This window comes from Erinaceus europaeus, unplaced genomic scaffold (assembly GCF_950295315.1).
Source record: "Erinaceus europaeus unplaced genomic scaffold, mEriEur2.1 scaffold_950, whole genome shotgun sequence".
NCBI lineage: Eukaryota > Metazoa > Chordata > Mammalia > Eulipotyphla > Erinaceidae > Erinaceus > Erinaceus europaeus.
Genome location: NW_026648071.1, coordinates 1 through 26,039, shown reverse-complemented (window position 1 = coordinate 26,039; position 26,039 = coordinate 1). Strand labels below are relative to the sequence as shown.

The following is a 26,039-nucleotide window of genomic DNA, read 5'->3' as shown; positions in this document are numbered from 1 at the left end:
TCCCTCTCTCTCCTCCCTCTCCCTCTCTCTCTCCTCCCTCTCTCCTCTCTCTCCTCTCCTCTCCCTCTCTCTCTCCTCCCTCTCTCCTCTCTCTCTCCTCCCTCTCCCTCTCTCTCTCCTCCCTCTCTCCTCTCTCTCTCCTCCCTCTCCTCTCTCTCTCCTCCCTCTCTCCTCTCTCTCTCCTCCCTCTCTCCTCTCTCTCTCCTCCCTCTCCCTCTCTCTCTCCTCCCTCTCCTCTCTCTTGCTCTCTCTCCTCCCTCTCTCTTTCCTCCATCTCTCTCTCTCCTCCCTCTCTCCACTCCCTCTCTCTCCTCCCTTTCTCCTCTCCCTCTCTCTCCTCCCTCTCTCTCTCCTCCTCCCCTTCTCCCTCTCCCTTTCATTCTCTCTTTCTAAATAAACACACAGATGTGGCAGTTTCAATACAGGAGGAAGGTGAGGGGGATTATCTCTACTTGGTGGCCTCAGAATTGTCCCCTTCCTCTTCCAGGGTGGCTGTGTGGGTCACTGCCATCAAAAACGCTTTTGAGAAGGTCTTAACAGTGGCTCACTGGGTAAGGTGCCTGTCTTCCCATGCCTGAGACTCAAGCCCCAGCACCATGTGGAAGAACCCCCACACCAGGGGAAGCTCTGTGCTGTCTCACCATTTCACTGGGTCTCTCTGGCTCTCTTTCAATCTCCCAATATGAATGAGAAAGCCACTAGGAGGCATGAGGCCCTAGTTCCATAAGACAGACACATAAAATAATGTCTAGGTAATAAAGAAATCAATAGGGAGTATTTTCTTTGCAAACTGTCAGTTCCAGGGAATAGATGGGCAGAACACCTTATGACTAAAAACTGCTCTGGGTGGAGTCAGGGCATTCTCTGCCACCAAGCCCAGTTCTGCTGTTTGCTTCCGGCCTTTTTTTTTTTTCTTTTCCTTTTTTTTTTTTAATTGGTGATTTAATAATAATCAACAAGATTGTAGGGTCACAGGGGTACTGTTGAATAGTATGCCAGCTCCCCCTGGCTTCTGCTTAGCCATATGCCTATATAGGGATAGATTTAATCCCATTCAAAGCTTTGGTCTATTTACATAAATCCCTTTTACATTTACATAAAGCACTCCCTCCAGGGCATTGGTGGTTCAGTGATAGGATTCTCGCCTGCTCCGCCCCCTCCTTGTCACACTCTGATTTTCACCAGTCACTTTTCTCTCCACCCTCTCTATATCACATCCTGTTTCCACCCTATTCAGAGAGTATAAAAATAGCTGCTCTTCTGATTAAACACACTTGGAAATTGCTTTCCGGCTCCGAGAGTTCCAGAGTGTATCTCCTGCAAAGTTAGTGCGGCACGAGTTCCTGATCCCTCTCCCACACAGCAGCCTAGATCGGCTCCAGTTGAGTTCTCTCCAAGCCAGAGAGCACTAGCTCGGGAAGAAGTACCCTCAGGCTATCCCGGCAGGGTACAATTCCACACAGTTCTCACCCTCAGAGTTCTGTGTCTACAATTCCACACAGTTCTCACCCTCAGAGTTCCGTGTCCCATCCCCTCATTGGAAGCTTTCTTATTCCTTATCCCTCTGGGAGTCTGGACCCAAATTCTTTATGGGGAGCAGAAGGTGGGAGTTCTGGCTTCTGTAGTTGCTTCTCCACTGGACATGGGTGTTGGCAGATGGACCCACACCCCCAGCCTGTGTCTGTCTGTCCCTAGTGGGGCAGGGCTCTGGGGAGGGGAGGCTCCAGGACACAGAGGTGAGGGCGTCTGCCCAGGGAAGTCAGGGTGGCGTCATGGCAGCATCTGCAACCTGGTGGCTAAAAAGCAGTAAGATATAAAGCAGGACAAATTGTTTAATAATCAGGAACCTAAAGGTAAGAATATAGCAGATGAAGTTTGGGACTGTGAGCTCAGACTGATGGGGATGCAGTGGTCACACAGGCTCCTGTGCTAAATAGGAACAGACATGGGTCCTAGGTCAGAGCGTTGGGGGTTACAATTAGTGGTATTTATATACTTTTCCCATATTTGGGAGCTACTCTCTGCCCTGATCCAGCTTTCTAGTCCTATTCCCAAGTCTGATACCATCTCCCCAGACAATCTGCTTGTTAGCTATGAGGCTCAGGCAAAAATTAGTCATGAGCCCCTTGGAATATACCTGAAATAGACTTCCTAGCATCTTCCCACACACAGACTCCAAATCTCACCTGCTCTACTCTCACCTTTAGGCCCCTGACGACTGAACAGTTTGTCCTGCTTTTTTTCTTTTTCCCCTCCTGGCCTTCAGGTGAGTTTTCTCCCGTTGATGATTTGGGAAGATGTTTGTTCCTGGGGAGGCCGGCCTTGCAGGCTGCAGAGTGAGTGGGCTTGTCCAGAGGAGGGGCGAGAAGGACAGTAGCCCAAGGTCTAGGGACTCAAGAGTGTGTCTGCAAGCAGGTAGACACCCCGGGCTGTGACTGACCTTCCCCCCGAGGCCTGAGACAGACAAGAATTAGCCCAATTGGAGATTGTCCTAGAAAAAAGGTCAGGTGGCAGCCCAGGCAATGGTTCCACCGGCGGAATACAGGACTTGTTGTGCCTCTGAGGCCCTGGGTTTAACCATCAAGTTGTCACCTAGCAAGAGGTGGTATCCGGTGTCTCTTTCTTACTCTGAGATAAATTTGACATATATATACTTATGGCTTAGTTGTTTATTTTATCTGATAAGACAGAGAAAAATTGACAGAGGAGGAGGACATAGAAAGGGAGAAAGACACTTGCAGACTTGCTTCATTAATTGTGAAGCTACCCCCTGAAGGTGGGGAGTGGGGGCTTGAACCCTGGTCATTAGACATGGTAATATTGGCACTCAACCTGGTGTACCACCTCTGTCCCAGATCGATATTTGTTTGTTTATTCATTTATTGTCTTCAGGGTTATCGCCAGGGCTCGGTGCCTGCACTATGAATCCACTGCTCCTGGAAGCCATTTTACCCATTTTGTTGCCCTTGTTGTTGTTATTGTTGTCGTTGTTGTTGATAGGACAGAGAGAAATGGAGAGAGGAGGGGAAGACAGAGAGGGGGAAGAGAAAGACAGACACCTGCAGACCTGCTTCACCGCCTGGGAAGCGACTCCCCTGCAGGTGGGGAGCCGGGGGCTCGAACTGGTATCCTTATGCCGGTCCTTGCGCTTTGTGCCACCTGCGCTTAACTCGCTGCGCTACCGCCCGAATCCCTTTTATTTTTTATTTTAATGAGAAACACACACACAGAGAGAGAGAGAGAGAGATCAGAGCCCTGCTCAGCTCCTGTGATGGAACCGGGGACCTGAGAGCCTCAGGTAGGAAAGGCTTTTGTGGAACCATGATGCCATCTCCCCAGGGAAAATCAATGTATTTTAAATTCAAACTTATTTGAGTCACCACCAGGGTTCTCAGTGGGGCTCAGTTGGTTTCTGCATGATGAATTTCTAGCAGCCATTTTTTCCCCTCTTCTTCTCTCCCTCTTTTTAAAATTATGTATATGGAGAGAAAGAGAGAGAAAGAGAGGGAGGGGGAGAGAGAGAGAGAGGGAGAGGAGGGAGGGGGAGGGGGAGAGGGAGAGGAGAGGGAAAGAAAGAGAGGGAGAGGGAAAGAAAGAGAGGGAGAGGGAGAGAGGGAGAGGGAGAGAGAGAACTACAGACCTTCTTGGCAACTTGTGAAGCTTCCCTCGAAGCTTCCCTCCTGCAGGTGGGGATTGGGGGCTTGAACCTGGGTCCTTGTGCACTGTGACAAGTGTGCCCTCTACTGGGTATGTCACTGCCCAGCCCAGAAATCAATGTTTTAGAAAGATTAACTCCCTAGAGGTCCAAGAATTTCTAGGAAGAACTTAATACGGAGGTGGCATAAAACCCCTGCATTCGCCTTGGCACCTCACACCGGCCCCACCAGCTGGACCCCAATATGCTTTGGGGGACCCTGAGCTGAAGGCATGAGGGCAGCCTCATTCTTTGCCCACCCAAAGGCTTGCTTCCAGTCCTCCAGCTTCTGGGCTAAGGATACAGCTCTCTCTTTCTCCCCCCCCCCCCCCGCCACAACTCTGTCTCTCTCTACCTCTTTACTTCTCTTTCCTCTCTCTCTACCTTTCTCTTCCCCTCCTTCCCTCCCTCCCTCTCTCACTCACTTGCTTCATCTTTCTTCTCCCCTTCCCTCTTCCCCTCTCTCCCCCCAGCTCTTTGCCTTTCCCTCTCTCTTCTCTCTTCTCTCTCTCTCTCTCTCTCTCTACCTATTTCTCTCTCCCTCTCCATCTCTTGCTCATTTGCTCCCTCTCTCCCACCCTCTCTCCTCTCTTTCTCTCTACCTCTTTCCCTTTCTCTCTTCTCCCTCCTCCCTATCTCTCTCTCTTCCCAGAAAGAAATCACAGAATCCATGAAGTCTCTGCAATAACAAATGAGAAGCCTTTCCCTGTACTCTTTTCACAGAGCAGAAAGGCAAACTGAAGCTGGGAGGTACCCCGGGCATGCAGGACACCCCTAGATGAAGGCTTTGGCAGGGGGGGGCACAGAAAGCCTGTTGCCGCCTCGTCCCACCAGAAAAACACAGCCTGCCATCACAGGCCTGTGGGCCTGGCCACCCGGGCCGACCCTCTGGTGTCCCCATTTAATATTCCCTGGGCAGAGCAGAGGGACCTCCCCTCATCCACTCAGATGCTGGCCTGAGGATGGAAAGTCGGGGCTGGCAGGGCATCCGGGCGGCTCCCTCCTCCCCTGGCGTTGCCGGGCTCAGTGCCCGCCAGCAGAACGCTGTGCCAGCTCAGGGAGTTGTGGCCAGGGGATCGGAACAGGGGGCCGGGGAGGGGGGTCTGCCAGCTCAATTAGCTCAGGGAGTGCCAGGGAGCTTCAGGCAAAGGTGCTACATCTTTTTCATGTTGAGACAGTGGGTTCGAGCCTAGGGAGAGGTGACGGCCCAGCACCCCCTGAGCATATGGGGGCCCAGGACAGGATCTGGAAGTGGGGAGGAGTTGGGGGTGGGGGCAATGGTGTGCCTGCTGGCTGCACCCAAAGGTGGCCAGGCAATGGCTAAAGCCCCACCCCTGCTCCATTCATAAAGATAGTCAGGGGCCTATCTTTATGGGGAGGCTCCGTCATCCACAGCCAGCTAATCCAGCCATATTGTTAGTGACGCTGGCTGGGGAGCCAGCACAGGGGTTCTGCAAAGAGAAGTTACAGCCTGAGGCTCCAAGGTCCCAGGTTCACTCCCCAGCACCACCATGAGCCAGAGCTCAGCAGGGCTCTGGGGGAAATTGATGATGATGATGATGATGATGATGATGATGATGATGATGATGGAGCTGGGGAGACAGCACAGAGCTTCTGGAAAAGACTCTCCTGCCTAAGGCTCTGAGGTCCCGGGTTCAATCTCCAGCAACACCATCAGCCAGAGCTGAGCAATAGCTTATAGATGCTACAAAAAAAAATAAAATAAAACAAACAAACAAAAAACATGCCCGTGACTGTCTGAATGCACCAGGAGGGTACCAAAACTGAGGCCTCTGGATGTCTCTCTGCTTTGAGCTCTCAGAAATCTGTTGGGACTGGGGAGACAGCACAGTGGTTGGCACAACAGACTTCCAAGCCTGAGGCTCTGATGTCCCAGGTTCAATTCTTGACAGCCAGAGCTGAGCAGAAGGAGGAGGAAGAGGAAGAGGAAAGAAGAAAAGGGACCAGGTGGTGGTGCTGAGCACACACATTACAGTGCACAGGGACCCAGGTTCAAGCACCCAGCTCCCCAACTGCAGGGGGAAGCTTCATAAGCAGTGAAGCAGGGCTGCAGGTGTCTCTCTGTCTTTCTCCCTCTCTGTCTCCCCCCTGCCCTCTCAATTTCTCTCTGTTCTGTCCAATAAGATGGAAAAAAAGAAATCCAGGAGCAGTGGATTCCCAGTGCCAGCCCAGTGATAACCCTGGAGACAAAGAAAAAGGAAAGAAAGAAAAGAAAAGAAAAGACAGAAATAGCTGGCTTCCAACAAGAAACCCACACAGAGCTTTTAGTTTGAAGCTTTGGAAAACATTTGTTTTCATTCCTTATAAAAAAAAAAAAAAAGATGATGAACAGAATTATTTGAAATGGAACTTTAACGAGAGGAAAAAAAAAAAAAGCTCTCATAACATTCCAGCCGCATCCTCTTACCATATCATTCTTAACGAGGCCAAAGTCAGAGGTGCAGACTTTTCTGAAAGCCACGGACACTGAGAGAGGATTTGGAGTTTTTGTTGGTTTTGGTTTTTTGTCTTTTGTTTGTTTCTTTTCTTTAAAACAAAAACAACCACTCTTTCCCCTTCATCTCAGCATTTGGCTTCCTTTTCCTTTTTCTTTCTTTTTTTTTTTTTTAACTGGATTTGTGTTTTTTGTAATCACTTCCAGTAAGCTTTCAGCACTTATTAAAGTGCTAAAATAAAATAAAGTGTGTGTGTGTGTGTGTGTGTGTGTGTGTGTGTGTAGGGGGCGCTTATGTTGTGGGTTGGGGGGGTGGACAGGGCCTGCAGAAACACTGAGTCACACACGATTTCATTTCCATCCCAGATACTTGTCTCACTGTGTGTCCTTTACAAGTGACTCACCCCGGCCTGGGCTTCAGCATTCCTGAGGCTGGAGTAAGGTCAGCCCAGGCGGGGTTTCACAAATAGAAAACAACCACCCTTCCTCCCCCAGCCCCCATACAATACTCAGCTGCCAGTGACTTCAGTGACTCAGTTTCCCTCTGTGCTCTCTAGGCCTGTCTCCGAGGAAACTCTGCAAGGAATTATGTCAGGGAGATTCCAGCAAGTTTTAGGGGAGCCTTCCAGTCCTGAGCTCCAGCCCTAGACGCCCATGGAAAAAGCAGGGTCCAGTTCAACTTTATGACTTAAGACTCTAGCTGTGTCTGGGGAGATGGTATAATGGTTCTGCAACAGGGTCTCCTGCCTGAGGCTTTGAGGTCCCAGGTTCGATCCCCAGCACCACCGTCAGGCAGAGCTGAGTAGGGATCTGGGTTGTCTGTATATCTCTCTCATTAGTAAATAAAACATTTTAGGGTTGGGGAGACAGCATGGTGGTTCTGCAAAAGACTCTGCCCAAGGCTCTGAGGCCCCAAGCTCAATCCTCAGCACCAACATCAGCCAGAGCTCATCAGGATTCTTGTCTCTTGTCTCTCTCCTCTCCTCTCCTCTCCTCTCCTCTCCTCTCCTCTCCTCTCCTCTCCTCTCCTCTCCTCTCCTCTCCTCTCCTCTCCTCTCTTCTCCTCTCCTCTCCTCTCCTTCCTCCTCCTCCTCCTCCTCCTCCTCCTCCTCCTCCTCCTCCTCTTCTTCTTCTTCTTCTTCTTCTTCTTCTTCTTCTTCTCTCTCTCTCTCTCTCTCTCTCTCTCTCTCCCTGTTTTTCTTTTGTGAAATAAACAAAACTGAAGAGTGACAGAGGAGACAGAGATGCTGGGCATGAGAAGATGGACAAGGTACCAAGGGAGAGTCAGCTCCCCCTCTGTGACTTCTGCAAAAGTGACACCCAGGGGAGACAGCTGTTGAAGTGACTGAGAGGGGCTAGGCGGTGGTGCACCTGGTTGAACGCGAATGTCACCATCTGCAGGCACCCAGGTTCAAGCCCCCGGTCCCCACCTGTGAAGGAAGCTTCACGAGTGGCGAATCAGGGCTGCAGGTGTCTGTCTGTCTGTCTCTCTCTCTCCAGCTCTACCTTCCTTCTCAATTCCTTCTCAATTTCTTTTTTTAAAACTTTTATTTATTATTTGATAGAGACAGACATTGAGAAATTTCATTTTTAAATCTTTTATTTATTTGTTATTGTCTAGAGACAGAGAGAAATTGAGAGGAGAGGAGGAGATAGAGAGGGGAAGAGACGGAAAGACACACACAGCCCTCCTTCACCACTCGTGAAGCTTGCCCCTCGCAGGTGGGGACGGGCTTGAACCCGGGTCCTTGTGCGCTGCAATGTGTACGTTGTACCAGGTGTGCCACAACCTGGCCCCTCCCCCTCAGTTTCTGTCTGTCTCTATCCAACAAATGAGTAAATAAGCCATTTTAAAAAGGGATAGGCAGATGAGTTTCAGCAGGTAGAGTGCATCTGTTACTGTGCTCAAGGACCTGGGTTCAAGCCCCCCAGTTCCTGCCTGCAGGAGGGAAGCTTTTGTGAGCGAAAACAGTGTCACAGGTGTCTCTCTTTGTCTCTGGCTCTGTCTTTCCTTGTGCCTGACTCAACTTCTATCAAAAAAAACAATGGTTCAGGAGTCAGGCGGTAGCGCAGCGGGTTAAGCGCAGGTGGCAAAGCGCAAGGACCGGTGTAAGGATCCCAGTTTGAGCCCCTGGTTCCCCACCTGCAGGGGAGTCGCTTCACAGGTGGTGAAGCAGGTCTGCAGGTGTCTGTCTTTCTCTCCCCCTCTCTGGCTTCCCCTCCTCTCTCCATTTCTCTCTGTCCTGTCCAACAACAATGACATCAACAGCAACAGCAATAATAACTACAGCAATAAAACAACCAGGGCAATGAAAGGAAATAAATCAATATTAAAAAATAAACTATGGTTGGAGGCCAAGCAGTGGTGCGCCCCCAGTTAAGCACACAGTTACAGTGCACAAGGACCCGGGTTTGAATCCTAGTCCCCATCTGCGGGGCGAAGCTTATGTGAGCGGTGAAGCAGGGCTGTCCAACAAATAAAAATAAAAATATTGAAGCACCTCCCACCTTCTGCACCCCATAAAGAATTTGATCCATACTCTTAGAGGGGCAAAGAAGAGGGAAGCTTCCAATGGAGGGGACAGAAGACGGAACTCTGGTGGTGGGCACTGTGTGGAATTGTACCCTTGTTATTTTACAGTGTTGTTCATCATTATTAAATCACTCATAACAAATCTGAAAATGATATTGAGCACCTGAGGACAGGGTTCACTCCCTGTGAGGTATCCCCCCCCTTCCCGGGTGGGGTGCCCAAGGGCCCTTTTCATGGGGGGGGTGGGGTGCACTTCCTGGGCCTGGCTGGACCTGAGGCTGCAGTCCCAGTTGCTGTGTGGCCTTGGGTAAGTGACTGCATGTCCGTCGGCCTTGTAATGGGACAACGGCAGCCCTGTGAGCCCTGGGGGGCGGGGGGCTGGCAGAGCTGGGCTGACTCCCACCCCTTGCTGGCACCCTGAGCTCATAAGCTTCCAGGGTGGGGCCTGCCAGCCCTCTAGCTCATTGAGGGGTGGTATAGGGGCTGGGGGGGCTCACAGCTGGTGCACAGCTGGGCCTCAGGGTGTCAGAGGGAGCAGAACCAGGAGCTGCGGTCCACGGGGGAGGGGGTACCCCACCCCACAGCTGGGCCCCAGGTGGCTCCTTGCTGGCCCAGTGGAATCCTGGCAGAAACTGGTGGGACAGCACATTGTTCTGCTCCCCCAGAACTGGGGGCATCCCAAGTTAACCCCTGGTACCTTCCAAATTGGGAAGTTGCCAGGGTTGGGGTGGGAGGGACCCCAAAGACAAGCGGGGTAAGGGGGAATCTCCCTTCATTGGTGCCTCCCTACAGTCCCAGTTTCAGAGGAGGGGACCCCCCCCAATGGAGGTCCCTTCCAGCTGCAAACAGTCCCACCTCCAGCCTCCACCCTGTCCTAAAAGTGTTCTTACCCAAGGGGACCCTCCCCTCAGTTCTGGGGTTTCCCCTGCAGAGAAATCCACTTGGCTGCCTCTCCGTGCTTCCTGTGGGGCCCCCTTTAGCCCTCCAGACCCCCGCAAACACTCACCCCTGCCTGCAGTGTACTTTCAAAGCTGGGTCCTATTTGAGGCTGCTGAGTGGATTAGAGTGGGGGCAGGGGGCCCTGGGTCCTCCTTACAATCCTGGGTTCCCTTTCGGGTGTCATCACCTCTTTGAGCCCCACTTACCCCCCTGCCTTGTGGGCTGATGGGGGGCACTGGGTGGAGGAGGATGAAGGCAGTGTCTCTCTTGATTCTGGAGTGTGTGTGTGTGGGGGTCCTCCCACATTCTTGTTGTCCCAGGCTGGGGCCACCCCTCTGCATCAGCCCCTTAGCCCCTGGGTCCCTCTGGGCTGGGACTCCCATCTTGACAGGAGGGGAGAGGACAGTCCCCGCCTGGGCCACCCTGGGTTACACAGCTGGCAGTGGGGTCACTGGTGGGCAGAGCCTGGTGGAGGCCCCCTTGGGGGGCCTGGCAAAGTCCTGGGGACAGGAAGAGCTGGGGTGTCACAGCAGGAGGAACAGACCCCAGGGGACCTGAGCAGCCTGGGAGAACGCTACTTCTCTCTCCCTCCACCTCTCCTTCCATCTTTCTCCCACTCCATCTCTCCCACTCCCTCTCTTACACTACCTCTATCTCTCCCTCCCTCCATCTCTCTCCCACTCTATCTCTCCCACTCCCTCTCTTACACTACCTCTATCTCTCCCTCCCTCCATTTCTCTCCCACTCTATCTCTCCCACTCCCTCTCTTACACTACCTCTATCTCTCCCTCCCTCCATCTCTCTCTCTTTCCCTCTCTGTCTCCCTCATTCTCTCAAAGGTCACCCTGTGCCCAGGTCACAGAAGCAGAGCCCAGACACCTGAGAAGTTGTTCAGCCTGCCCACCCCCAGAAATAAAAAATGCCTCCAGGTGGGCGTGACCCTAAAACCAGCTGATATCATGGGTTGGGGGTGGGATAAGCATGGGGGGCACAGGGCACCCCATCAGGGGAGCCTAGAGGGGGGGAATAGGGGCTGGGGACAGGAGCTGAGCAGGCAGAGCCCCCCCCCCCCCGGCTCTGGATAAACCCTAAATATATCTTTGCAAGATGGCCTGGGACCCCCAGCTCCCAGGCCTGCCAGCATGGGCGGGGGGGGGGGCTGGAGTCTGTGGGCCCCACCCAGAGCCCCCAGGTGAGATCACGGTCTCCTGGTCTCCAAATTGGGGGGCAAAGGCCATCCCCCCATCCTCACTGCACTGTGAACACAACCTGAATCTGGGGTTTAGCCCCCAAGTCAACTCAGCCCTAAAAACAGGTGCCAGTCTCAAAACACTCACCCTCCACAGAGGGCAACCCTGGGTTCAAGCCCTCTCCATTCCCCAGGTCCAAGAGCGCCACCTCCCTTTGAGACTTCCTTCTGTTTTCTTTTTATTCCCGGAAGGCTGCTGGGTTCTGGCTGATGGCAGTCCTGGGGATTGAACCTGGGGCCTCAGAGCCTCACATAGGAATGTCTTTTGCAGAACCACTGTGCTGTCTTCTCAGCATAGTGTGTTTTAGTGACAGAGAGAGACCAGAGCCCTGCTCAGTTCTGGCAGTGCTGCTGCTGGGTTTTGAACCTGGGACCTCGGAACCTCAGGCAGGAAAGCCTGCGTGCAAAACCCCTGTGCTGCCTCTCAGGCCCTGGCCACCTCCCTTGGAACCTGTCACTCTGTCTTGAAACCCACGTGTCTCTGACAAGACAAGCCCACAGGATGTGCTCACAGTGATGGGGAGACCCTCCCAGACTCCACTTTGAGTGTGGGGAGACTAGAGGGGTCTGGGGTGGGCCTTTGGGTGCTGTGGGCGTGGCTTGGTGTGCCCTGGGGTGCTGTGGGTGGGGCTTGGGTGTATCTTGGGGGGGTTGTGGGCGTGGTTTGGTGCACAGGGGCGTTGTGGGCGTGGCTTGGGCGCCTTGGGTGCTGTGGGCGGGGCTTGGGTGTGTCTTGGGGCGTTATGGGCGTGGCTTGGTGTACGGGGGGCGTTGTGGGCGGGGCTTGGACGACTTAGGTGCTGTGGGCGGGGCTTGGGTGCATCTTGGGGCGTTGTGGGCGGGGCTTGGTGTACGGGGGGCGTTGTGGGCGGGGCTTGGGTGCCTTAGGGTGCTGTGGGCGGGTGCGAGGTTGTTGAGGTGTGTCTGCTTGGGTGCCCATTGGTGGGCTGCGTGCTGGTGTCCTGCAGTGCCGTGCTGTGTAGACCCACACTGCCGTGCGGAGGCAGTGTGGACGGGTGGGCTGCGCTGTGCTGTGTAAACCCATGCACTGTGCTGGGAGGGGGGTGTGCGGTGTAGACGGGTGTGTCCTAGAACTGTAGGCGGTGTGCTGTGTGCGTGGAGGGGGTCTGGGGGCGCCCTTGGGTGCGGGGCGCGTGCACAGGAGTCCAGGGAGCCGGGTCCAGCAACCTGGAGTCACGAAGTCGTCTCCCCCCACCCCCGTCCTTCCTGCGCTGCCGTGGGTGGGGGCCCTGGAGGGGTGCTGAGGGGTGGGCAAGGGGAGACTGCTAGACCCCGAGGTGCTGGGACAGGAGGGGGGCGAGTCCGCGGAGGAGGCTTGGAGGGCGCGCTGGGGAGAGGCCCCGAGGCGGGGTGGAGGGTTTTGGTGAAGGGAGGGGGGTGGGGGGACAGGTGGGGACCCCCTGGATGCGAGGGTTGGGGTGGGGGGCAGGTGAGGGGCTTCTGGGCGGGGCTGGGGTGCGGGGCGGGGAGGGGTCTGAGCGCTGCCCGGGGGTCTGACCAGCGCGGCGCCAGGCTCAGAGTTGAAAGGCAGCGCGGCCTCGCTCGGCTCCCCACTGTTCCGGGGGCTGGGGGGCAGGGGGGACTGGAGAGGCTGGGGGTCTGGGGGACTGGAGGGGCTGGGGGAATGGAGGGACTGGAGGGGCTGGGGACTGGAGGGGCAGGGGGACTGGAGGGGCTGGGGTCTGGGGGACTGGAAGGGCTGGGGGAATGGAGGGACTGGGGGTCTGGGGGACTGGAGGGGCTGGGGGACTGGAGAGGCTGGGGGTCTGGGAGACTGGAGGGGCTGGGGGAATGGAGGGACTGGAGGGGCTGGGGTCTGGGGGACTGGAGGGGCTGGGAGACTGGAGGGGCTGGGGGACTGGAAGGGCTGGGGGACTGGAGGGGCTGGGGGTCTGGGAGACTGGAGGGGCTGGGAGACTGGAGGGGCTGGGGGACTGGAGGGACTGGAGGGGCTGGGGGTCTGGGAGACTGGAGGGGCTGGGAGACTGGAGGGGCTGGGGGAATGGAGGGGCTGGGGGTCTGGGAGACTGGAGGGGCTGGGGGACTGGAGGGACTGGAGGGGCTGGGGGTCTGGGAGACTGGAGGGGCTGGGAGACTGGAGGGGCTGGGGGACTGGAGGGACTGGAGGGGCTGGGTGTCTGGGAGACTGGAGGGGCTGGGGGTCTGGAGAGGCTGGGGGACTGGAGGGGCTGGGGGTCTGGGGGACTGGAGGGGCTGGGGTACTGGGGGGAGCTGGAGAGGCTGGGGTACTGGAGGGATTGGGGGACTGGAGGCCTGGGGGACTGAAGGGACTGGATGGGCTGGGGGACTGGAGTGGTTGGGGGGCTGGGGTGACTGGGGTTCTGGGAGGACTGGGCAGAGCTGGAGGGGCTGGGGACTGGAGGGGCTGGGGGGCTGGAAGTTCTGGGGACTGGATGGGCTGGGGGACTGGAGGGCCTGGGGGCCTGGGGGACTGAGGCTATGGTACTGAGGGGGCTGGGGGTGGGTGGCTGGGGCTTTTAGGACTGGAGGGCCTGGGGGACTTGGTGTTGGGGGGAGAGCTGTGCTGTGGAACTGGGGGGCTTGGTGTTTGGGGACTGTAGGGGCTGAGGGAGCTGGAGGGACTGAGAGTCTGGGGGACCTGTGGGCTATGGGCAGGGGGCTGGGAAGGCCGGTGTGTGGGGGGTGGGCTGGGCGTAGCTGAGGTGGGCTGGCATACTGGAGGGGCAGGCTGGAGGTGAAATGACTGGGGAGCTGTGAGGTTTTTGTGGGCTGAGGGCCTAGGGAACTGGCAGGCTGGTTCACTGATGGTTGTTGGGGGGCCGGGAGACTGAGATTTGACCAGCAGGGCTCCCCCAGCCCCCTGTTGACTGGCCTTGGGGTGTTGCAGTGTCTGTGGGTGCTGGGCTTCCCGTCCTTCTCCCCTCCTTGCCTCACCCCAACCCTCAGACCCCACGGGGCAGGAGCTGAGGGGTGACCCCCTGAACTCAGCTCTCTTGGTTTGGATTTTCCTGGGTCCCATGGTGTGAGCCCCCAAACGGGAGTGTCCCAAACCCCCCCCCACTGCCTTTGTCCCATGGAGTTTGCACATTAAAGCCTGTACCCACCCCCACCCCCCACCCCCCAAAAAACACCAACACCTACAGCCTCTGGGACCCCTCTGGTCTACCCCTCCAAAAAAAAGAGCAACACTTGAGGGTGGAGAGACCCTTAAGATTAAATTCGTTGAATTCGGCTCCAGGCTGGAAGCTCGGTGGCTTCTGACAAGGTTGCCTGTCCCCCTCAAAGTCATTCCATCATTAGGTGGACCCACTCCCCTGCCTCTCAGGGTGGGATCTGGGCTGTGGGCCCCCCCCAAGACTATGCAAACTGGGGGCAATCCTGAGCCTCACACAGGTCTGCTCTCCTGGGGCATCTTGCTAGGTTATGGGGTGCCCCAGCAGACAGAACGGAATTGGGGGAACGCCAACACTGGGATGGGCTCCTCCTGGGGAGGCCTTGCAGAGAAGGGGCAGCTTGGCTTGGCACTGGTGTCAGAATCTGCCTTGCAGAGAAGGGGCGGCTTGGCTTGGCACTGGTGTCAGAATCAGGTCAGTCACAGGAGGAAAGCGCCTTGTCCCTCGCAAAGCTGGTCCCCTCCTGCCAGATTCCAGCCCCCCCCCCCCCCCCCCCCCCGCAAGCCGAGACAATAATAATATGCTTACTGGAGCCTACAGTCTCCTATTCTGTTTCTGTTGTCACCAAGGGTGACATTTGCTGCGAGACAGTGTGAGCATTTCCAGAGACCAACCTGCCCTGGAGCCCTCATCTGGACGACTGTCTGCCCCTCACACAGGAGAATATTATTATGATTTATTGTTATTATTATTTTAATTCTCCAGACTACCTGAGCTTCTCCTGTTGAGATGTGACTTCCTCTGCAGTGCACACAGGAGGAGACTCTAGTTCCAGGGAGGTGAGGGAATTGCTCAGCTCCCAGGGCGTGCAGGGTGTCTGAGCTGTTCTTCCTCTGCTCTGACCTAGAAACACTGGTTCCGAAATGCAGTCAGGTCCCTTCTTTTCTTTTTTCCTCCCCCCGGCCCCCCATCGCGGTGGGGTTTTATGGAAGTGGACAAGGGAGAAGCCGGGAGCCACCGCCGCAGAGAATTGGGGAGGGCGGTGGGTGCAGAGGGGCTCTGGGTCCCAGCAGGCAAAAGTTAGTGGCAGAAGTGTGTGTGGAGGGAGGGAGGGAGAAAGGGAGAGGGAGAGGGAGAAGGAGAGAGAGAGAGAGAGAGAGGAGAGAAAAGAAGAGAGAGGGAAGCAAAAAGTGTGGGGTAAGGAAATTACTGGACAAAAAAGAAATGAAAAAAATGGGAAAACGACAGCTGTGGGCTTGAGTTCGGACCTGAAGGCGGCGGATGAGGGGACGGGCGCAAGGAGGGTGCTGGCAGGGGTCCTCCGGCGGGCGGCGGAGGCCAGTCCGGGGTCCAAGGCACCACTGGCCAGTCGCTTAGCCCTTGGAGCTTCCTGTGTACTCGGAGTGGAACTGGCCCCGCAATTCTGGGCCCCAAGCCAGCCTGCACCCCAAATTGCCACACCCCAAGAAAGCCCTGGAGGGGTCCCAGTTCCCGCTATGGAGCTGGGGCACCAGCAGAGGACTGGGGGTGGCGGTGGAAAGAGGCCGAGAAGGTCCCCGCCTTCCCCGAACACTATCTGGGGCACAGCTGTGCTCTGAGTGTCCCCAGTGCTGGGGGGTATGGGAGGGGCTCCCGGCGCTGTTTGGGTAAACTGAGGGCAGATGGGAGCAAGAAGGCGTGCTCCTTCTAGCCACCGGTGCTCACTGAGTGGCTGAGGTGAAGCCCCTATCTCTCCAGATGTAACTTCCCAGACGGGAGAGTGTCACCAGGACACCAGGAGCTTCTCCCCAAGACTAGGGATGTGGGGGGGTTCAGAAGGGAAACAGGAGGAAACACCCCCTTCCAGTGTCTGCAAACTACCCAGTGCCCCAAGCAGTCTGCAAGGAGACTTTTAGGGGTATAAGAACCAGCTCACTCTCTTCAAACTGAGCCTGGGGGTCCGCCCCCCCTAGATGCACAGTGGACTTGGGCCAGGAGCTGAATATCACGTCCCAGGGTGGGGAGAGAAACTGGGGGAGCCAGAAGCTGAAGATCAGGAATGGGGAACCCCCCAGTAGACAACCCAGTAGACTTGGATTCCACAAACATGCTCTCTCCACTTTCAGTCTGCAGATTTTAAGGGTGCAGAGTGAACTCCCACCCTCATGAGGTCTCAGGGTTTGGAGGTGCAGGTTTCTGGGGTGGGGGATGTCTGCTTTAGCCGTCTGCACCCATCAGACCATTTGGGTGATTGATCGGCTTTGTTTTCACAGACAAGTTACAAGGGGGGGGGGGTGGTGGCTTCTGGGTCTGCCCGAGTGTGGGTCTCAGCTTAAAGTGAATTGGAAAATTGAGCCTAATTATCCCAGGTAATTGCTTCAATTCTCCACTTGACTTTGCAAAGTCTGATCTGTCCTGGGGGTTCAAAAGGACTCCCCCCACCCCCAACTCCCAGTGTCCCCCTGACAAGCTTGTCACCTTTGAACACTGCCACTGTGGGGGTGGGGGGGAAGGAGGGGGACCAGCAACAGATGGAAAGTGGTTGTCTGTACAGAGATAAGGCCAAGGGAGAAAGGAAAAAGACAGAAACAAAACAATTAAGAGGACACCAGCGCCGAGATCATTTCCTGTAGCTTCAAATTAATTTATTTAACAAATATAGCTATAATATAAACGATGATAACATTTCCAATATACAGTATATTACACACGATCCTTCCCAAAGGGAGCGCAGAGCCCCACGAGGGACCGTTAAATAGAAACAGGGTTTTTTTTTTTCTTTAACGTTGATTTTCCAATGTTTTTATCTATTTAATTTTTCCCGGAGAGGGGACGGGGGGGGGGGGGTGTCTCTGCTAAGCAAGGGCTCCCTTCCACCTACCTTGTGAGTCTGTCCACACACCCTCTCTCCACCCCAGCAAATGTGGTGCCGCTCCGGGAAGAAGGTGGAGCTGGAGTTTGCAGGGGTTCAGGGTAAGGAGCCCCCTCCCTCTCTTGGAAGGAAGGAAAGAAGGTTCTCCTCGTGTCTACCAGGGGGCTTCCAGTCCCGCGTGTCGCTGTGGTCACGTTGGCCAGGCCTCCCCAAGCCTCAGCGTTCCCCGCCAGTGGAAAGGGGTGAATGGGTGAGATCTGGCTTCTCCAAAGCCTTGAGGGGTGCATCTGGCCACTCCGGGGGGTGAGTGGATGGGGACAGTCAGACGGCGGCGGGGGGTCGGAACCCGCGCGAGGCCCAGGTGCTGGGCAGGCCCCCCTAAGTCAGGTGGTACATGCTGTAGCCCACGTGCGCCGTGTACAGACCCACGGGAGCCACGGGCAGCGCCGCGCGCGGGAAGGGCCCGGAGGCTGCGTAGAGCGAGGCCCCCGCGGCCACTGCAGCCGGGCCCCCCAGTGGGAAGGACAGGCCGAAGGCGGCGGCAGCGGGCAGCACGGGCTTGGCTGCCATCTTCAGCTTCTCCAGCTCGGCCTCCTGCAGCCGCTTGGCCTTGGCCCGGCGGTTCTGGAACCAGATTTTCACCTGCGTCTCGGTCAGGCTGAGCGAGCTGGAGAACTCGGCGCGCTCGGCGATGGACAGGTACTGTTTCTGCCGGAACTTGCGCTCCAGGGCCAGGAGCTGTGCCGTAGTGAAGGGCGTACGGGGCTTGCGGTTGGTCTTGTGTTTCCGCAGGGTGCAGGCCGGGGGGCTCAGCCGCCCTGGGGTGGCGGGGAGGCGGGAGAGAAAAGGCCTGGGGTTAATCTCCACCAGGGCGCCCCTGACCCACCAGGCTGGGCACAGGAAAGGAACCCCCTCTACTTCCTCTTGCCCCTTCCCGGGTGGCCTGCTATTATGATTCAAATATTTTATTTTAATGACAGAGATGCATAAAGACCAGAGCCCTGCTCCAGTGTTGGCTGACGGTGATGCTGGAGTTTGAACCTGGAACCTCAGAGCTACAGGCAGGAAAGTCTTTTTGCAGAATGATTCTGCTGTCTCTCCAACCCTATTTGTTTTATTTTAATTGGGGGGAGAGACAGAGAGACCGGAGCCCTGCTCAATTCTGACTGACGATGGTACTGGGGATGGAACATGGGACCCCAGAGCCTCAGGCAGGAGAAGTCAGTGTGCAGAACCAACTCCCAGCCCTTTCTTGTCTCCCCAGCCCCTTCTTGTCTGCAATCTAGTGTTATTATTAAAATGTCTTATTTATTTTATTTCAATGATAAAGATGCAGAGATTGAAGCCCTGCTCAGTTCTGGCTAATACTGGTGTTGGGGATGGAACCTGGAAGCCTCGGGCAGGAGAGTCTTTTTTTTTTTTTTTTTTTTCTTCCCAGAGCCATTATTCTGTCTCCCCTGTCTTATCTTTCTCTGGATTATTTGTCATCAGCTCTGGCTGATGTTGGTGCTGGGGATGGAACCTGGGATCTCGGAGCCTCAGGCAGGAGTCTTTCTTGTAGACCACTACTGTCTCCATGAATTCATCCATTCTGATTTACTATTTTCCCCAGAACTCCGTTCAGCTCTGGCTGCTGGTAGTGCTGGGGATGGAATCTGGGGCCTCAGAGCCACAGGCAGGAGAGTCTTTGCAGAACTTTCATGTTATTTTCCACCCACCCCTCCCGCCTGCTTTTTGGCAAAGGAAAAAAAGAAAAGAAAAAGAAAAAAGAGAGAGAGAGAGAGAGAGGAGAGAGAGATGGCAGGTGAGGCACAGCCCTGGACCTGGGTGAAGGCCTCAGCAAGGCCCTGGACCCGCCTTTATAACTTCCGCATCAGGGCTGGCAGCACCCACAGAGCCCAGCCTCACCCCAGCCCAAGGCGGGCACCCCCTCAAGAGACTGGCATGAGGCTGGGACTTCCCGAAGGCAGGGAGCACCCCCACCCCAATTCCAGGGGAGTTTCCACACTCCCAGTGATAATCCCCGAGGTCTGGGGGCAGAGTCACAAAAGCCACAGGATTCTTTCCGTACATTGAGTGTCCGTGGGGACGGCGGGGTTTTTTTTTCCCCAGCTGTGTGTGTGTCTGGGGGGGTGTCTCTCTGTTCATGGTGTCCCCTCTGGTTTCTCACTGGGATTAGAAGCCTAGGGCTCAGTTCACAGAGTTCTCAGCCGGCCCACTGTGGCTTTTCTCCCGGCTTAAAAAAAAAAAAAAAAATCAACAGACTTCCAGGCCCAGCGGTAAACCAGGCTGGGCCCGAGCCCAGGGACCCCAGGGTCCAGGTGGAGCTTGCTGCCAAGTCATTCCCAGGACAGCAAGGGCTTCCACCGTGACTCTGGACGCCTGGGCGAGTGAAGGCTCCCGGTTCTGGAAAGGACACTTTTTGCCCCATAAAGGCAGGGTTTCCCCCCCCAGGGGCCGCAAAGTCCCTCCCCGACTGTCTCCCCAAGCGGGTTCCGTCTGCGTAATTACGCACCGAGACTCCCAGGCAAGCCCTGAGTCCCCAGAAGCCCTGCGGACAAGCCTCCTCCCCCGGGCCGGTTTCCCCAGGGTGGGGGCGCCCCCACCTCTGCCCCAAACCCCCCCCCCCCCCGTGTGTGTGTGTGTGGGGGGGGGCGCCTCCTTCTGCCCGGGAGCGCAGGGAGGGGCTGCCTTTCCAAGGGCTTCTGCCCCGATAAAATCACCCCACGCCATTGAATTCGGGCCGCTATTATGCGACGCAAAATAATCAGAGGAAACTCGGAAAACTTGGGAATTTCCCGTGTTCCTGAAATATCCCGGGGGCGGCGGAAGAGGGTAGATGGCCGGGGCGCGTCCTGACCTTAAAGAGGATTTGGGGGCGATTGGGGGGCTCCCCCTCCGAGGCCAGGGCCCCCCACCCCCCAGGGCCAGCGAGAGTCTAGTGGCCTCCCTGGGAGGGGACAGTCGCCTCCCACCGAGGGACCCGGGACCCCGCCCCCTGCGCCCCCCTGAGCCCGCCTGGGGTGGGGTGGGGTCCCCACCTCTGGGATGACCCCCGCCTGAACCTTGGGTGGGGGTGGGGGACACCTGGCAGGAATCTCTGGGGGAAGTGGAGCCCAGGAATCTAGGGAGAAAGTGAAACTCCGGGAGTCTCCAGGGACCCTGTCTGCTGCCCAGGCCTTGGGGTGCCCTAAAGGAATGGGGCTGGGGTGGGTGGGGGTCCAGACGGGGCGGAGGGGATTCCTGGGCCCCTGGGGGGAGGGGGAGGGGCAGGACGAAAGGGAGCCCCTCCCCCCACCAGTGTGCAGCCCGCGACGTGGACTTGGCCGGACCTCCAAGTGGGGGTGACCCAAGGCCTGGACCTCTCCGCAAGCCCCCCACCCCGGTTGGGAATGGGGCGCCCCCTCCAGGTAGCCAGGTAGCAGGCGCCGCCCAGACCAGCTGGCGCCAGCGGCCCGGCGCCCCGAGGTGCACCCGGCCCAGCCCGCCCCCCACCCTCCCCGGATGTGTCTGTGTTTAGGGGGGGGGCTGGGGGTGCTACTCACGGGCCGGGGGCGGCGAGAAGCGGGGGCCCTGCATCCACGGGGTGCGCTCGGCCTTGTCGGGGCTCTCGGCCTTGACCAGGGCGTCCTCGGGCAGCTTGAGGAGTCCCCCGACCGAGAAGGCGCCCAGGGGCTGCGCGGGGCTCCCCAGTTTCGGGGCGCCGTCGGGGACCCCCCCGGCGCCCTCCTTGGTCCCCGGCTTCCTGTGGTCGGCCATGAGGGCCTCCACGCTAAAGGGCAGCAGCGATGCGGCCGCCTTGGGCTTCGGCCCCTCGTCTTCGGCGGGGGCCCTGGGGGTGCTGGGGGGCTGCACCCCGGCCGCCCCCCCTGGCTGGCCGAAGTCTTCCACTTTGAGAGGCAGCGAGGTCATGGCAGCGGCCGCCGGGGCCATGCAGGGCCGGGGGCCCCCAGCAGCCGCAGAGCGCGCGCGCCGCGGGGCATGGGTTTGGGGGGCTCCGCGCCCGGCCGCCCGCGGGGTGCAGCTGCCGCCGGCGCCGAAGTCCGGGCGCTGCCGCCGCTCCGGGTCGGGCCCCGCGCCCCGAAACCCGCTTATAAGGCGCGGCGGGAGCGGCGGCGGCCAATCAGCGTCCGGGGGGGCGGGCCTGGCGCTGCCCATTGGGCGCGGGACCCGGGCCGGGAGCCGAGGGGGAGGGGAGGGGAGGGGAGGGGAGGGGAGGGGAGGGGAGGGGAGGGGCGGCCGGGGCCCCGGGGTGCTCCAGTCGGCCTGGACTTTAGCTATTTCCTGGGGGCACCCTTCTGCACCCGTTTTTTTTCCCTTTCTGCCCCCGCTTTCCCTGCACGGACACCCCTCCCCGCCCCTACTCCTTCCGATGTCTCTCGGGGCGCCCCTGACCTCTCTCTTTTCTCGCTCCTTCTCTCTCTTCTCTCCTATCTCTTTTCTCTCTCTTCCCTCTATTTCTTTCTTTCTTTCTCTCCTCTTTCTCTCCCCTTTTTTCTTCTCTCTGCCCCCTCTTCTCTCCTCCGTCTCATATCTCTCTTCTCTCTGTCCTCTCTTTTCTGTCCTCTCTCTTTCTCTCTCCTCTCTCTCTCTGACTCCTTTCTCCTCTTTTACTCTCTCCTCTCTGCCCTCCCTTCTCCCCCACCCTCTCCAGTACCCGCACCTATTTCTGTCAACCCACATTCCCAGGCCACCTGATTTCAGGGGGCGGCAGCGATGGCCTCAACACCCCTTGCTGTGGCTGGACAAACACTGGCTTTCCGGGGGTCTCCGCGGGGAGCAGGTGCCGGCCGCCCCCGTCCCCCCAGACTCGACCCCGGGCTGAAGCAGGACCCAGCGCGCCCCGGCGCCCAGGAAGGCGGCTGTGCCACCTCCCCCCCGCCCCATCCCTATCCGTCTTCACCCGAGACTCGCCCTCCTTGCTCCGCCGGGCACGGCTGCGCCCCTGCATGACTCTTCCCCTCAAACCTGAGACACAAGCAGCCCGGCCTTCGTGTGACACCCCCACCACCCAGGGCAGCGTCTGCAGGGTCCCCCAAGGGGTGACGCCTGATGGGGGGGCGGTCAGTGGTGCAGAGAAAGAGGCGTAAGACAGGCTCTCAGGGCACATCGGCGCTGGGCTAAACTTTCCCTCCGATATTTCGGAGGAAGCGTGAATTTTTGAGATTGAAAAAAAAAAACCCTCAAATAAAGAAATACAGAGGAAGGCGGGGTGTCCGGGGGGGGGGGTGGGTGCGACCCAGGCCGAATTATCCCCCAGCCCCCCACCCCGACTTTCCAGACTTGGTGGCTTTGGAGACTCGGGTCCGAGCTGCTGGCGATGGCCGTTCGGGGGTGCTGAACCCGAGTGCCGTAACCCCGACCCCCTTCGCCTTTTCAGTGGGCGCAGGAAAAGCTGGAGATTGGGGTCCTGAGCGGCAGGGTGGGGTGGGGGCGCCCAGATTAAGGGGCGCGGGGGGGCCCAGGGCGCGGCTTCCTCACGGTAACCCGGGCTGCGGGAGGGTCCACGCCGCCGCTGTCTCGGTTTGGCTGCGGCTCCCGCAGAAGCGCACAGACCCTGTGCTATTTTGGGGGGTGACCCTGCAGTGACAGATTGTACCCCCAGCCCCACCAAGGGTTGTTTTTTTTGGGAGGGGAGGGAAGCAGGACCCTAGGAAGGACGCTGGTTTGGGGGCGCAGGCTGTGACTCAGGTGGGAAGGACGGGCCTGACCTGAGCGCAAGGCCTCACCCCAACTCCGCGCCCTTGGGTGCGAGGACACAGGCTGCGGTGGGGTTCCCTCAGCTCTGCCTGAGTGTCGGGGGGCCGGGGGTGGGGGGCACGGGGAGGGGTCGTCTCGAGCGGCCAGACCCAGGCCGAGCTGAACACACCCATGCCTCTCGCCATTCCCAGTGGAGGTAACTTTTCCAGCCCTGCTCTGGGGACCCCTGCACCCCGAGTCTCTGCGCCCTAAGGCCCAGCCGAACCGAACCCCCCTCCGTAGCCTGCGCTCTGTAGGGAGGGGGTGCGCGCTGCAGAAGCCCACCACCACCCGCGAGTCTAGGGGACCGCTGGCTCTGGGGTACCGGCCCCCCAACAAGCACACGCCCAGCCCTAAGGAGCTATTAGGCTTTCGCGGAAATTGGGGGACACACGCTTCGCCGCAAAGCCGCCCGAGTAGTTGGAGCGCGCCCACGAGGCGGCCCCTACGCTAACGGGGCGCAGGGCCTTGAACCCCGAAAGAGGAGGCGCGGGGCGCGGAGGGGCCCGGGGAGGGCTGGCCGTGCGGCTAATTGCGGGATAAACAATCTGTCACGATCCCCGGGCGCGCCTCACGACCAGACTGGGATGTTGTCTTAAGGCGCCAGCCGCGGCGGGATCAAAGGCAGCGGCAGCGCGGGGGCCCTTGAAGTCACGCCCCCGCCCCGCGCAGACCCCGGCCCTGCCCCCAGCTCCGGACCCCGCGGCACCCCAGGAAGCTCAGCCTGGCTTCGGGCCTGCTCAGGGGGCCTGGGGGCGCGTGGTCGTTTGCAATAGAGAAGGGGGTGGGGTGGGGCTTGAAAATTGGAGCGGGGGGAGGGTGCCACATCGGATGGCACGTGGAGTGGGGCGCCCCAGCAGCTCGGGGGTCCTCCTGCGAGGCCGGAGGATCGAGTCCAAGAGGTCCAAGTCGCCCCAGGTCCAGGAGCCAGCAGTCCGGGGGCCACTATGTGGTGGTGGTGGGGGGGTTGGATTGGGACTGAGTGTGTGTGTTTGTATGAAGGGGGGGCTGCTGGTGTCCTTTGAGGCTCTCCCAGCTTGGGGGAGGGGGCGTCTGGGGAGGGGATCCCAGGGTCCCGGGGTCTGTTATCTGGCCGCCAGCACAGGCCCCGGCGCGCCCACCCCCGGCCCCCCGAGGCTGTAAGTCACCGCTGGCAGCGCGGGGCTGGGCGGTGCAGATAAAGCTCGCGGCGGGCGGGCGCCCCCCCACTCCCAGACACCTTCAACCCCTACCCCCGAGACCCCCACAGCTTGGGGGGGGTCTGCAGGATGCTGGCCGTGCGCTCTCTCTCCGGAAGCTGAGTTCCCTGCTCTCTCTCTCTCTATATATATATATGGAGAGAGAGAGAGAGAGAGAGTCGTTTGTTGTTTCCCTCCTCCCCAAAAGCTGTTTTATTGAGGTGCTGTGGCCAAGGAGAGATGGTGGTGTTTTACAACACCTCCCCTTACGTCCCCAACAAAGAATGAGTTTGGGGAACACCCCCCACCCGCACCCCAGCACCCAGCCCCAAGGCCGCGTTGGCTGCCCCTTGGGAAGCGCCCCAGCGCGGGTCGCAGGTTGCGGGGCGTCGTGGGGCCGCTCCCTTCTCCCCGGCCCGGGTCGGGGGTTGGGGGTGGGGTTCGGTCGCTCCCTCACCCCACCCCCCCTACCTTCCCCCCCAAAAAAAAAAAAAAAAACCCACTGCATTCTGTGGCCCCGGCCCTGAGGAATCCCGCGTGCGGTTTTAAAAAAATGCACAGCCCAGTGGGGTCCCCCGGCAATTAGCGAGCCCCGAACAGCGCTCTCAATGGAATGAATCTGCTGTGAAACCGATTACCCGGAACCAGTGATTTTGGTCGGGATTCACCGCCCTGCAGGGGGCCGCCCGAGGGCTGGGGGGCGGGGGTCCGTTACCCCAGGGGGCGGGGGCGAGTCCGGGCACCCCCAGATCCAAGGGGGCCTCGCGTCGACCCCCGCCCAACCCCCGGCCAAATCTCGCGGCCTCTGAAATTCTGGCAGTCTTCCTTTCTTCCTTCCTTCCTTCCTTCCTTCCTTCCTTCCTTCCTTTCTTTCTTTCTTTCTTTCTTTTTTTTTTTGGGGGGGGCTGTTGGGGTGGACTTCAGAACTTTCCCAAGAACGGTCCGCGGAGTTGGGGGCCGCCTGGAATATTCCAGAGAATATTCTGCGCTTCTCACTGTTTTCCAGGAAGAGTGTGTGAGCTCCTTTCCCAACTTGAAGATGAAACATCCACTAAGATAAGATTTAAAAGGAAGATGAAATAAAACAAAATGCAAAAATAAAATGCTTGCAAAAATAAAAATGCTTACAAAAATAAATTCTTTGCACAAAGAGGAAAAAAAATGACGCCCTCACCCCTACCCAATTTGCTGAATTCCTCCGCTTTCCTGCGGACCCACAACCGGGATGCAGGAACTGGGAACGGTTGGGGAGACTGGGGGCCCCCCCCCCCGCCCTCCCTCTTGGGCCTCTCTACCCCGGGTCGCGGGTTTCCTTGTGTCTTTAAATTCGGACGGGGGTGAGGAGGGGGCGGCTCCGTCCGCGGGGGAGGAGGGAGCCCCCTTTTCAAATGGCCCAAATTAATGCGCTGGCGACGTTCGGCTGCACTTGGGCAAGATGAAAGAGGAGGCCGGGCCGGCTCCTCCCCGAGCTCTATAATTAGAGATAATATATCCCATTTCAAAGCAATTAGGCCAATCAGGCGGAACGGACCACTTTGCTGCCGAATAACAAAGGCGCCGGGTTATTTAAGCCCGGGAAGGCCGGCGGGCTAGGGCTGGGGCCAGCGGCTCCACAGGGCCTGTGTCCCCTCCGTGTCCCCAGGCCTGGCCCGCGGACAGGAGCCGTCACCCACTTGTTCCACGGCAGCCACTGTGTGTGTGGGGGGGCAGGGCAGACCACCCCAAAAGGGCAGAGCATCAGAGAGGTTCCAGGGGACACAGGGCCTGGGCACAGGCCTGAGGTCCCCAGCAGAGAAGCCCCTCCGGAGAGTTGGTGATGTTTCCTGGGGAGGAATGGAGTGCATGCTCAGGTGAAACCCCCACTCCCAGGCTCTCCCCACCCCAAAATAGGCCTTTGTCTCCTCCCACTCAGAGTCTAGGAAACTCCTCTCCTGCCTGGGGGGGGGGGTGGTGGCTTGTGGGGGTGTGGGAAGGGGGTTCACAGCAGGTGAGGGAGGTTCTGGGTGTCTGTTGGGGGAGCATCTCACAGCCAGCTGGGCGTCCTGGAGGAGGCACCCCATGGGGGGGGGGGAGGCCCAGAGAAGCCAGCAAAGGGTCACAGAGACAGAGGCAGCCTAGGGCCACAGTCCAGGTCAGGGGACACTCTATTGTCATGGGGGTGGGGGGCTGCCTGCCTGTGCCCAGAGAAGCCAGATCTGAGACTGGAAAACATGGGAACAGGGGGCGAGGCCGGCACACTGGATTAAACACATTTAGTACAAACACTAAGACCTACCCAAGGATCT

General features: G+C 58.2%; 1 protein-coding gene across 1 annotated transcript; it reads right to left on the bottom strand.

Moving 5' to 3' along the window:
- Positions 1 to 17,069: 17,069 nt before the first annotated feature.
- On the bottom strand, positions 17,070 to 20,904 carry MSX1 (msh homeobox 1). The gene is made up of 2 exons (XM_007529218.3): positions 20,383 to 20,904; positions 17,070 to 17,655 (listed from the first exon to the last, which is right to left on the bottom strand). Exons 1-2 carry the CDS (start codon positions 20,768 to 20,770, stop codon positions 17,216 to 17,218), a joined length of 828 nt encoding a protein of 275 aa, XP_007529280.1. The 5' UTR covers positions 20,771 to 20,904; the 3' UTR covers positions 17,070 to 17,215.
- Positions 20,905 to 26,039: the final 5,135 nt, after the last annotated feature.